The sequence below is a fragment of the Oncorhynchus tshawytscha genome, linkage group LG33 (assembly GCF_018296145.1).
Source record: "Oncorhynchus tshawytscha isolate Ot180627B linkage group LG33, Otsh_v2.0, whole genome shotgun sequence".
Lineage (NCBI taxonomy): Eukaryota > Metazoa > Chordata > Actinopteri > Salmoniformes > Salmonidae > Oncorhynchus > Oncorhynchus tshawytscha.
In genome coordinates, this window is record NC_056461.1 from 37,117,608 (window position 1) to 37,131,763 (window position 14,156).

Here is a 14,156-nt window from a genome sequence, read left to right on the forward strand (position 1 = left end):
TCAAGCACTGCAGTGCCTTAGACTGCTGTGGCACTTGCAAATTGATTTTAACAAACAATTGGTCCCCCAAGAAATGTGGCCCTCCTTTGAATTTCAAAATCCCGATGTGGCTCTCTCGCCAAAAAGTTTGAAGGAAGATCTTAATGCTACAGCATACAATTACATTCCAGACATTTCTGTGCCTGCACAGACCCCTGACCTCAACCACAGCGAAAACCTTTGGGATGAAGTGGAACGGCGATTGCGAGCCAGGCCTAATCACCAAACAGCTCTCGTGGCTGAATGGAAGCAAGTCCCTGCAGCAATGTTACATCTAGTGGAAAGCCTTTTCCAGAAGAGTGGAGGCTGGAGTCTTTGACAATTTTTATGGTCTTCCTCTGACACCGCCTAGTATAGAGGTCCTGGACTGCAGGGAGCACGGCTCAAGTTATGTTCTGGGCAGTACGCACTACCCTCTGTAGTGCCTTGTAATTGCCATACCAAGCGGTGATGCAGCCAGTCAAGATTCTCTCAATGGTGCAAATGTAGAACTTTTTATCTGAGGGCAGATGCCCAATCTTTTCAGTCTCCTGTGGGACAAGAGGCATTGTTGTGTTGTGTTTAAAGTTCTTACATCGGCTACTGAGAGCGTGATCACACAGTCATCCAGAACAGCTGGTGCTCTCATGCATAATTCAGTGTTGCTAGCCTCGAAGCGCGCATAGAAGGTATTTAGCTCGTCTGGTAGGCTTGTGTTAATGGACAGCTTGTGGCTGTCTACCAGACGCAAGCCTACAAGCCTAGATATTTTATTTTTATTTTTGTATTCATTCTTTTGAGAGTTTGCACCTGGTCATCCGGAGCAGCGAGACAGCGTTCCTGGATGGCTCGGTATTGTCCTCCTCGAAGCGAGCATAGAATGTGTTAAGCTCGTATGGGAGGGAGGCTTCGGTGGGCACCACACAGCTGGATTTGCCTTTGTAGTCCGTGATAGCTTGTTGTCCTTGCCATTTGTCAAGAGTCTGAGTTGTCGAACATCAATTAAAGTTTGAGTTTGTATTGTCTTTTTGTGCCCCTAATGGATTTGCGGAGCTCGTACCTGCTTGCCTTGTACAAGTCACACAGTCTGCCAGTCTGTCTCTAGTTCCTGAAGAGAGGAGACACAGTCAGATTATAGTGATGGTGATGAGTACAAAGATCCTCTTCCTGAAGCCATTACATCATCACCATCACGCTCCACGCTCCACACGGGCAGATTGTTGGGCATTTTTACGTCTATTAAAGACTTAGCTGCTTTGGGACTGAGGACCATACCGTAAATTAAGCCTCTGGCATAACATCAAATCCCATAGAGACAACAATGCCAAAGCCTCAGGGGTGGTAGGAGAATGTGTGTGTGTGTGTGTGTGTGTGTGTGTGTGTGTGTGTGTGTGTGTGTGTGTGTGTGTGTGTGTGTGTGTGTGTGTGTGTGTGTGTGTGTGTGTGTGTGTGTGTGTGATCATTTATGAAAGAGTGTATGGCAGACTATGAGTACAGTATTTAGCTCTACAAGTGCATGTTATAGTGAATACCCCAGTTACAGAGATCAACTCTATATTATGCTGGTATCCTCTCTCTCCTCCCTCAATCTGTCTGCCTGTCTGTCTTTCACCATCCCTCTCTATTTCTCTCCCTCCATCCTCCATCCCTCCATCCCCCTCTGTCCTAGTCTCTAGTTAACAGCTGGTGGAGAGAATTTCCCCAATCCCCTGACCACTGTAATCTCTCTCTGCTCACACAGCTGTCTGTAAAAAGAGCCTTTCTTCACTCAGTGCATGTGGAAGTGTGTGTGTGTGTGTATGAGAGAGAGAGAGATAGAGACAGATAGCGAGAGAGAGAAAGAGAGACAGAAATTCCATGCCGAATTCCTGCCTTCATGTAAAAAAGAAACTTCTTTCAGCGAAGAGATCCAGAATGCTCAGCAATATGCTTCTGTTGTATGTGTGTGGGTGTGTGAGAGAGAGTGTTTGTGTGAGAGAGTGTGTGTTAATATGAGTTGCTGCCAGAGCCAGAAGGTTAATGAATCACTGTGTTAAACTTCCTCAATCCAATTAGTGTGGGAGTCTTACAGCATGACCTTTATCAGTGAAGAAAACACACACGGACACTCACACACACACACACTCTCTCTCACACACATACACACACACACTCACACACACACACACACAAACAGTGCCCACATGCTGTTAGGTTAAGCACATGCAAAAAACGTGCAGAAACATACTACAGAAGTATGAACAAGCAGATACAAAGGTCATCTCTCATCTCTGTTGCGCTCATTCTTTACACACAGACACACACACACACACACAGAGACACACACACACACACACACATAGTGTGGTGCGGTTTCGATTGTTGACCTAGATCGGGGAGGCCACATGTCACTTTGTGTTATTCACAGTAATCACACAGCCTCCCCCCTCCTCCTTCACACACACACACACACACACACACACTGGGTACAGTGACTGGACTGTCACTAGCGAGAGGCCCATGTTCTCTCACAGTCTCTGCCCAATCTGCATCTCTCCTTAACCCTCTCGCTTTCTCTGTCAGACTCTCTCTCTGTCTGTGTCTTTGAGTTCATCACCCCAAAAAAATCCATGCCAAAACATATTTACAACATACACAGACGTATGCACTCACATTTAAGCACACACACGCACTGAGCGGGCAAACTGTCTACTTCTTTTTGTTATTTCAGTTTAACACTGATAAATAATACAACAAGCTCCTCAATTATTAACCTCTCTAAACCGTACAGGCTGATGCACCATGACACCATGAAACACAAACGGTCACAGGCCAACCTACCAACAGCCAACACACTCATATATGCACACACAGAAAAATGTAGGTAAAATGTCAGGTAAAACACACACACACCCACGCAGGCATGCAAACACGCACGCACACACACACACACACACACACAGTCACACGTGGAACATCAGAATGAGAAACGTCCAAACACACAGCAATCCTGGGGCGGCAGGTAGCCTTGTGGTTAGAGTGTTGGGCCAGAAACTGAAAAGTTGCTGGATCGAATCCCCGATCAAAGCACTGTTCCCCGGGCACTGATGGCGTGGATGTGGATTAAGGCAGCTGCCTTAAGGCTGCCGCTCACTGAATACGCTAATCTGACACTAAAACATGACTGTGTCTACCACTCTTACAATATATATATTTTACCTTTATTTAACTAGGCAAGTCATTTAAGAACAAATTCTTATTTACAATTACGTCCTACCAAGCTGACATCACACACACACACACACACACACACACACACACACACACACACACACACACACACACACACACACACACACACACACACACACACACACACACACACACACACACACACACACACACACCTGCAGCTTTGGCCCTGAGTGCCATGTTTGCTGGTCTAGTGTGGCTGTGGTATGGCTAGCTGCCTGACTCTGAGCTGTGGGCTGGAGTCCCAGTCGACTGGGTCATTCCCCCACTGTGTCCTTGAGCTCTCCATGGTGTATTACGGTCAATTAAACACCAGTGCACAAATGACCTCAACATGTTTATGCAAATATGTAAAACAGCAGGCCGGTGAGTGAATTCCCTCTCCTCGCCCAGCTTTCTGTGTCTCAGTGCTCCAACTCATTACTGCCATATTGGAAAAATTAACAAATGCCAAGATAGGTTAATTAAATGTGATTTCCCCATGGTTAGGTTCACACACATACGCACGTACACACACACACACACACACACTAACACACACACGCCACACGCATGAACACACCCACATACTAGCATCTGTCCATCTAGCATCTGTCATAAAGGTAGAAGACAAAACTATGCCAGAATGCTCACATCAGAATATACAACCATTTCATAACCTTTGTAAAGATTCAATTGAAGAAAAAAAATGCATCTGGTCTACATGCAGTGAGCTGAGACATATTTTCCAAACACTCTTGTTTGGATTTGCAATACAAGAGTGTATCATCATGCCTTTCCATATTTCCCCAGTGTGGGGAGTGGATGTGATGTGAGTGACATAGTGTCTCGTCGCTGTCTGTAATGGCTGGATCAGAGCATGCCCATGTAGAGATCTGCTGACATGCTCCTGTCATGCAGGGGAGTACACACACTCCTGAGCCCCAGACATCACACACACACACACACACACACACACATACATGTGCACACACACAAACAAGTGCGCACACACACGTGCACACATACACGTGTACACACATACACGTGCACACACACGTGCACACACACACATTCTGCCACCCCTGAGGGGCTGATCTGTTGTCACTACTGTTGTGAGAGACATATGGAAATTCTCATAGAGACACAGAAATGCATGACAAACTGGAATGATAAGGAGCAGAAAAATAAATGTACAGCATTACATTTTCCTGATATGTTCTGTAACGATAGTGTTTCCATGGTGTTCTGTAACAATAGTGCTTCCATGGTGTTCTGTAACCATAGTGTTTCCATGGTGTTCTGTAACGATAGTGTTTCCATGGTGTTCTGTAACGATAACTCTTCCATGGTGTTCTGTAACTACAGTGTTTCCATGGTGTTCTGTAACGATAGCATTTCCATGGTGTTCTGTAACCATAGTGTTTCCATGGTGTTCTGTAACCATAGTGTTTCCATGCTGTTCTGTAACAATAATGTTTCCATGGTGTTCTGTAACGATAGTGTTTCCATTGTGTTCTGTAACGATAGTGTTTCCATGGTGTTCTGTAACGATAGTGTTTCCATGGTGTTCTATAAGGATAGTGTTCCATTGTGTTCTGTAACGATAGTGTTTCCATGGTGTTCTGTAATAATAGTGTTTCCATGGTGTTCTGTAATAATAGTGTTTCTAAGGTGTTCTGTAATGATAGTGTTTCCATTGTGTTCTGTAATAATAGTGTTTCCAAGGTGTTCTGTAAGGATAGTGTTCCATTGTGTTCTGTAACGATAGTGTTTCCATGGTGTTCTGTAACGATAGTGTTTCCATGGTGTTCTGTAATGATAGTGTTTCCATTGTGTTCTGCAACGATAGTGTTTCCATGGTGTTCTGTAACTATAGTGTTTCCATGGTGTTCTGTAATGATAGTGTTTCCATTGTGTTCTGTAATGACAGTGTTTCCATTGTGTTCTGCAACGATAGTGTTTCCATGGTGTTCTGTAATGATAGTTTTTCCATGGTGTTCAGTAACGATAGCTTTTCCAAGGTGTTTTGTATCGGTAGTGTTTCCATGGTGTTATGTACCCAAAGTGTTTCCAAGGTGTTCTGTAAGGATAGTGTTCCATTGTGTTCTGTAACGATAGTGTTTCCATGGTGTTCTGTAACGATAAGGTTTCCATGATGTTCTGTAACGATAGCGTTTACATGATGTTCTGTAACGATAAGGTTTCCATGATGTTCTGTAAAGATAGCGTTTACATGGTTTTCTGTAATTATAGTGTTTCCATGGTGTTCTGTATAACGATAGCTCTTCCATGGTGTTCTGTAACGATAGCATTTACATAGTGTTCTGTAACGATCGTGTTTCCATGGTGTTCTGTAATGATAGTGTTTCCATGATGATCTGTAATTATAGTTTTTCCATTGTGTTCTGTAACAATAGTGTTTCCATAGTGATTAATAACAAGAGTTTCCATGGTGTTCTGTAACCATAGTGTTTCCATGGTGTTCTGTAACTATAGCGTTTCCATGGTGTTCTGTTCTGTAACGATAGTGTTTCCATAGTGATTAATAACAATGGAGTTTCCATGGTGTTCTGTAACAATAATGTTTCCATGGTGTTCTGTAACGATAGTGTTTCCATTGTGTTCTGTAACGATAGTGTTTCCATGGTGTTCTGTAATGATAGTGTTTCCATGGTGTTCTGTAATGATAGTGTTTCCATGGTGTTCTGCAATGATAGTGTTTCCATGGTGTTCTGTAACGATAGTGTTTCCATGGTGTTCTGTAATGATAGTGTTTCCATGATGATTCTGTAATTATCGTTTTTCCATGGTGTTATGTACCCAAAGTGTTTCCATGGTGTTCTTGAAAACCAAAGTGTTTCCATGGTGTTCTGTAAAGATAGTGTTTCCATGATGTTCTGTAATGATAGCGTTTCCATTGTTCTGTAACCATAGTGTTTCCATGGTGTTCTGTAACCATAGTGTTTCCATGTGTTCTGTAACCAAAGTGTTTCCATGGTGTTCTGTAACCATAGTGTTTCCATGTGTTCTGTAATGATAGCGTTTCCATTGTGTTCTGTAACCATAGTGTTTCCATGGTGTTCTGTAAAGATAGTGTTTCCATTGTTTTCTGTAACTATAGTGTTTCCATGGTGTTTTGTATAACGGTAGCTCTTCCATGGTGTTCTGTAACGATAGTGTTTCCATGGTGTTCTGTAATGATAGTCTTCCATTGTGTTCTGTAACCATAGTGTTTCCATGGTGTTCTGTAACCATAGTGTTTCCATGGTGTTCTGTAACTATAGTGTTTCCATGGTGTTCTGTAACGATAGTGTTTCCATGGTGTTCTGTAACGATAGTGTTTCCATGGTGTTCTGTAATTATAGTTTTCCATTGTGTTCTGTAATGATAGTGTTTCCATGGTGTTCTGTAACAATAGTGTTTCCATGATGTTCTGTAATAATAGTGTTTACTATGGTGTTCTGTAATAATAGTGTTTCCATGATGTTCTGTAAAGATAGCGTTTACACGGTTTTCTGTAATTATAGTGTTTCCATGGTGTTCTGTATAACGATAGCTCTTCCATGGTGTTCTGTAACTATAGTGTTTCCATGGTGTTCTGTAATGATAGTGTTTCCATTGTGTTCTGTAATGATAGTGTTTCCATAGTGATTAATAACAATAGAGTGTTCTGTCATTATAGTGTTTCCATGGTGTTCTGTAATGATAGTTTTTCCATTGTGTTCTGTAACGATAGTGTTTCCAAGGTGTTTTTTGAGTGTTTCCATAGTGTTTCAAATGTTTCCAAGGTGTTCTGTAAGGATAGTGTTCCATTGTGTTCTGTAACGATAGTGTTTCCATGGTGTTCTGTAAGGTTTCCATGATGTTCTGTAAGATAGCTTCCATGATGTTCTGTAACGATATAGCATGTTCTGTAAAGATAGCGTTTACATGGTGTTCTGTAATTATAGTGTTTCCATGGTGTTCTGTAATGATAGTGTTTCCATGGTGTTCTGTAATAATAGTTTATCCATGGTGTTCTGTAAGGATAGTGTTTCCATTGTGTTCTGTAATAATAGTGTTTCCATGGTGTTCTGTAACGATAGTGTTTCCATGGTGTACTGTAATAATAGTTTTTCCATGGTGTTCTGTAATGATAGTGTTTCCATGGTGTTCTGTAACCATAGTGTTTCCATGGTGTTCTGTAATGATAGTTTTTCCATGGTGTTCTGTAACGATAGCAGGTGTTTTTATCATGGTGTTTCTGTTATGTACCCATAGTGTTTCCATGGTGTTCTGTAATAATAGTGTTTCCATGATGTTCTGTAACGATAGCATTTCCATGGTGTTCTGTAATGATAGTGTTTCCATGATGTTCTGTAAAGATAGTGTTTCCATGGTGTTCTGTAATTATAGTGTTTCCATGGTGTTCTGCAATGATAGTGTTTCCATTGTGTTCTGTGATAGTGTTTCCATAGTGATTTAACAATGAGTGTTCTGTCATTAGTAGTTTCCATGGTGTTCTGTAATTATAGTTTTTCCATGTTGTTCTGCAATGATAGTATTTCCATGGTGTTCTGTAACCATAGTGTTTCCATGTTGTTCTGTAATGATAGCACTTTCATGGAGTTCTGTAATTATAGTTTTTCCATGTTGTTCTGTAATGATAGCTCTTTCATGGTGTTCTGTAACCATAGTGTTTCCATGTTGTTCTGCATTGATAGCTCTTTCATGGTGTTCTGTAACTATAGTGTTTCCATGGGGTTCTGTAATGATAGTTTTTCCATGGTGTTCTGTAATGATAGTGTTTCCATGGTGTTCTGTAATGATAGTTTTTCCATTGTGTTCTGTAACGATTGTGTTTCCATAGTGATTAATAATAATAGAGTTTTCATGGTGTTCTGTAACAATAATGTTTCCATGGTGTTCTGTAACAATTGTGTTTCCATTGTGTTCTGTAACAATATGTTTCCATGGTGTTCTGTAACAATAATGTTTCCCTTATGTTCTGTAATGATAGTGTTTCCATGGTGTTCTGTAACTATAGTGTTTCCATGGTGTTCTGTAATGATAGTGTTTCCATGATGATCTGTAATTATCGTTTTTCCATGGTGTTCTGTAACGAAAGCGATTCCATTGTGTTTTGAAAACGATAGTTTTTCCAAGGTGTTCTGTAATTATAGTTTTTCCATGGTGTTCTGTAATGACAGTGTTTCCATGGTGTTCTGTAACTATAGTGTTTCCATGGTGTTCTGTAACCATAGTGTTTCCATGGTGTTCTGTAACGATAGTGTTTCCATGGTGTTTTGTATCGGTAGTGTTTCCATGGTGTTCTGTAACGATAGTGTTTCCATGGTGTTCTGTAATTATAGTTTTTCCATGGTGTTCTGTAATGATAGTGTTTCCATGGTGTTCTGTAATAATACTTTTTCCATGATGTTCTGTAACGATAGCATTTACATGGTGTTCTGTAACAATAGTGTTTCCATGGTGTTCTGTAATGATAGTGTTTCCATAGTGATTAATAACAATAGAGTTTCCATGGTGTTCTGTAACAATAATGTTTCCATTGTGTTCTGTAACGATAGTGTTTCCATGGTGTTCTGTAACGATTGTGTTTCTATGGTGTTCTGTAATGATAGCTCTTCCATGGTGTTCTGTAACCATAGTGTTTCCAAGGTGTTCTTTGACCATAGTGTTTCAATGTTGTTCTGTAACTATAGTGTTTCCATGGTGTTTTGTATCGGTAGTGTTTCTATGGTGTTCTGTAACGATAGCTCTTCCATGGTGTTCTGAAATTATAGCATTTCCATGGTGTTCTGTAATTATAGTTTTTCCATGGTGTTCTGCAATGATAGTGTTTCCATGGTGTTCTGTAATAATAGTTTATCCATGATGTTCTGTAACGATAGCATTTACATGGTGTTCTGTAATGATAGTGTTTCCATGGTGTTCTGTAACGATAGTGTTTCCATGGTGTACTGTAATTATAGTTTTTCCATGTTGTTCTGCAATGATAGCATTTCCATGGTGTTCTGTAACCATAGTGTTTCCATGGTGTTCTGTAATAATAGTTTATCCATGATGTTCTGTAACGATAGCATTTACATGGTGTTCTGTAATGATAGTGTTTCCATGGTGTTCTGTAATAATAGTTTATCCATGATGTTCTGTAACGATAGCATTTACATGGTGTTCTGTAATGATAGTGTTTCCATGGTGTTCTGTAACGATAGTGTTTCCATGGTGTACTGTAATTATAGTTTTTCCATGTTGTTCTGCAATGATAGCATTTCCATGGTGTTCTGTAACCATAGTGTTTCCATGGTGTTCTGTATTGATAGCTATTTCATGGTGTTCTGTAATTATAGTTTTTCCATGTTGTTCTGTGTTCTGTAATGATAGTATTTCCATGGTGTTCTGTAACGATAGTGTTTCCATGGTGTACTGTAATTATAGTTTTTCCATGTTGTTCTGCAATGATAGCATTTCCATGGTGTTCTGTAACCATAGTGTTTCCATGGTGTTCTGTATTGATAGCTATTTCATGGTGTTCTGTAATTATAGTTTTTCCATGTTGTTCTGCAATGATAGTATTTCCATGGTGTTCTGTAACCATAGTGTTTCCATGTTGTTCTGATGATAACTTTAATAATATAGTTTTCCATGGTGTTCTGTAACAATAATGTTTCCATGGTGTTCTGTAACCATAATGTTGTGTTTCCATGGTGTTCTGTAACAATAGTGTTTCCATGGTGTTCTGTAATGATAGTTTTTCCATGGTGTTCTGTAATGATAGTGTTTCCATGGTGTTCTGTAATGATAGTTTTTCCATTGTGTTCTTAACGATTGTGTTCTGATTAATAATAATAGAGTTTTCATGGTGTTCTGTAACAATAATGTTTCCATGGTGTTCTGTAACAATTGTGTTTCCATTGTGTTCTGTAACAATATGTTTCCATGGTGTTCTGTAACAATAATGTTTCCCTTATGTTCTGTAATGATAGTGTTTCCATGGTGTTCTGTAATGATAGTGTTTACATGGTGTTCTGTAATGATAGTGTTTCCATGGTGTTCTGCAAAGATAGTGTTTCCATTGTGTTCGATAACGATAGTGTTTCCATGGTGTTCTGTAACAATAGAGTTTCCATGGTGTTCTGTAACGATAATGTTTCCATGGTGTTCTGTAACAATAGTGTTTCCATTTTGGGCTGTAACGATAGCGTTTCCATGGTGTTCTGTAACGATAGTGTTTCCATGGTGTTCTGTAACGAAAGTGTTTCCAAGGTGTTCTGTAACGATAATGTTTCCATGGTGTTCTGTAACGATAGTGTTTCCATGGTGTTCTGTAACGATAGTGTTTCCAAGGTGTTCTGTAAAGATAGTGTTTCCATGGTGTTCTGTAACGATAGCATTTCCATGGTGTTCATAACAATAGTGTTTCCATGGTGTTCTATAATGCTAGTGTTTCTGTGGTGTTCAGTAACGATAGTGTTTCCAAGGTGTTCTGTAAAGATAGTGTTTCCAAGGTGTTCTGTAAAGATAGTGTTTCCAAGGTGTTCTGTAACGATAGCATTTCCATGGTGTTCATAACAATAGTGTTTCCATGGTGTTCTATAATGCTAGTGTTTCCGTGGTGTTCAGTAACGATAGTGTTTCCAAGGTGTTCTGTAACGATAGCATTTCCATGGTGTTCTGTAATGATAGTGCTTCCATGTTGTTCTGTAATTATAGTGTTTCCATGGTGTTCTGTAATGATAGTGCTTCCATTGTGCATACCAGACATTTCTAAAACGTGTGCCTTTTCACACACACACACACACACACACACATCCCATCCTCTCTCTCACATGCACACATACACACGCACACACATCCCCTCACCTATGATGTAGTAGTCCTGCAGGGTCTTGAACTCATGTCCCCACAGGTTGGGGGAGAACTCCTGGAACTTGATGGTGAAGCGCATGTCACTGTTGGGCTTGTCACAGGTGAGCAGCAGGTTTGGCGCGCCCATCACCTCACAGCGGTCAGCCTGCTCGCGTGTGGACACCAGGTACAGCTTGTAGTACTCATACTCACTGGGGGAGCGGGGGCCTTGGGGGTTGGAGGCTGGGCAGATCAGATCTAGACGATCCCCTATCTGGGGGTACAACACATACCCCCTGTCATCCTGAAACCTGCAGAGAGAGAGGGAGGGAGACAGAGATGAGAATTGGTATCCATGGCAACCAGTGATTGGCAGTGTGATATTTACCCATCTCTGTGTCTGACAGCTTGTGTTTGGAGAGGAGGCCTCTCATCTATTCATGGCACATTTTTGAGGCACAGACAGGTGCCTGTGGGAGCACTGGGTGTGAGGGTACATGCATGCCTGTGAAAGTGGTACATGTATGTGTGTTTATTTCTGTAGATGAATGTGTGTGTGTTGTGTTGCATGGCCAATCCCCAGGGACCACTTCAATCGCAACACACATTACCCTGTCATTTAGAGGATGCCCTTATGGAAATAATTTCCCAGTGAATACAAATCAAATCACAGCCTAATATCAGCACCGCATCAACACCATTAACAAGACGTTTAACAAGACTGCAATTTGTAGCAGACCATTAGACAGACAGAGTCAACTCTGCAATACAGAGCAGATTCTCACACTCTTGACCCAAACTGCTACAGATCTATATCTATCCTACCCTGCCTTTCTAAGGTCTTCGAAAGCCAAGTCAACAAACAGATTACCGACCATTTCGAATCTCACCATACCTTCTCTGCTATGCATTCTGGTTTCAGAGCTGGTCATGGGTGCACCTCAGCCACGCTCAAGGTCCTAAACGATATCTTAACCGCCATCGATAAGAAACATTACTGTGCAGCCGTATTCATTGATCTGGCCAAGGCTTTTGACTCTGTCAATCACCACATCCTCATCGGCAGACTCGACAGCCTTGGTTTCTCAAATGATTGCCTCGCCTGGTTCACATACTACTTCTCTGATAGAGTTCAGTGTGTAAAATCGGAGGGTCTGCTGTCCGGACCTCTGGCAGTCTCTATGGGGGTGCCATAGGGTTCAATTCTTGGACCGACTCTCTTCTCTGTATACATCAATGATGTCGCTCTTGCTGCTGGTGAGTCTCCGATCCACCTCTACGCAGTCGACACCATTCTGTATACTTCTAGCCCTTCTTTGGACACTGTGTTAACAACCGTCCAGGCAAGCTTCAATGCCATACAACTCTCCTTCCGTGGCCTCCAATTACTCTTAAATACAAGTATAACTAAATGCATGCTCTTCAACCGATCGCTGCCTGCACCTGCCCGCCTGTCCAACATCACTACTCTGGACGGCTCTGACTTAGAATACGTGGACAACTACAAATACCTAGGTGTCTGGTTAGACTGTAAACTCTCCTTCTAGACCCACATCAAACATCTCCAATCCAAAGTTAAATCTAGAATTGGCTTCCTATTTCGCAACAAAGCATCCTTCACTCATGCTGCCAAACATACCCTTGTAAAACTGACCATCCTACCAATCCTCGACTTCGGCGATGTAATTTACAAAATAGCCTCCAATACCCTACTCAACAAATGCTAAAAATGATAGACTGGATGCAGTCTATCACAGTGCAATCCTTTTTGTCACCAAAGCCCCATATACTACCCATCATTGCGACCTGTACACTCTCGTTGGCTGGCCCTCGCTTCATACTCGTCGCCAAACCCACTGGCTCCATGTCATCTACAAGACCCTGCTAGGTAAAGTCCCCCCTTATCTCAGCTCGCTGGTCACCATAGCAGCACCTACCAGTAGCACGCGCTCCAGCAGGTATATCTCTCTGGTCACCCCCAAAACCAATTCTTTCTTTGGCCGCCTCTCCTTCCAGTTCTCTGCTTCCAATGACTGGAACGAACTACAAAAATCTCTGAAACTGGAAACACTTATCTCCCTCACTAGCTTTAAGCACCAGCTGTCAGAGCAGCTCACAGATTACTGCACCTGTACATAGCCCACCTATAATTTTGCCCAAACAACTACCTCTTTCCCTACAGTATTTATTTTGCTCCTCTGCACCCCATTATTTGTTTGTTTATTCTACTTTGTACATTCTTCCACTGCAAATCTACCATTCCAGTGTTTTACTTGCTATATTGTATTTACTTTGCCACCATGGCCTTTTTTTGCCTTTACCTCCCTTATCTCACCTCATTTGCTCACATCGTATATATACTTATTTATACTGTATTATTGACTGTATGTTTGTTTTACTCCATGTGTAACTCTGTGTCGTTGTATGTGTCGAACTGCTTTGCTTTATCTTGGCCAGGTCGCAATTGTAAATGAGAACTCGTTCTCAACTTGCCTACCTGGTTAAATAAAGGTGAAATAATTTTTTTTTTTTTAATTCAGTGAAGGAATGAAGACCACAAACTTGGATGTGTCCTTTGTCTGAGTAATTCTGCATTCTTTCACAGTGTTTGCCAGCAAGCTGGAGTAAAATGTTTGTTTTTTAAATTCATGGACAACTAAACTCTCTAATTGTCTCCCTAATAATCCTAAAGTCAATTATGCTGCCATGGTTTCCGCTTTTTATTTTTAATACAGCTTCTTAGACATGTGGGACTTCGTGGTGGTCTTTGTAGTCTGTTGGGCATTCCAAAGTCAATTCCCCAAGATTCCTGCGAAATCCAACAACGCCAGCTGACAGTCTCTAGACTCTAGATGACACATTTCATTCACTGTGAATTCATGGTCATTTCACGGTGAAAACATTCTAAACTCCCCACCTTGAGTCGAACATCAGAGAATATTACAACACCTGATAACTAGAGCTCTGTGTAGAAGAACCCTTGCGTCTAACATCAGAGTATATTACACCACCTGATGACTAGAGCTCTGTGTAGAAGAACCCTTGAGCAGATGAAGGCGCAGAGAGCCTCAAATACC

General features: G+C 41.3%; 1 protein-coding gene across 1 annotated transcript in view; it reads right to left on the reverse strand.

Annotated features, from left to right (window-relative positions):
- LOC112231400 (ephrin-B3) overlaps positions 1-14,156 on the reverse strand; it is a 58,462-nt gene that overhangs the window by 13,366 nt on the left and 30,940 nt on the right. Inside the window, exon 2 of the mRNA XM_024398135.1 lies at positions 11,095-11,390. Coding sequence (XP_024253903.1) covers positions 11,095-11,390 — 296 coding nt within the window. The remainder of the gene's footprint in view (positions 1-11,094; positions 11,391-14,156) is intronic.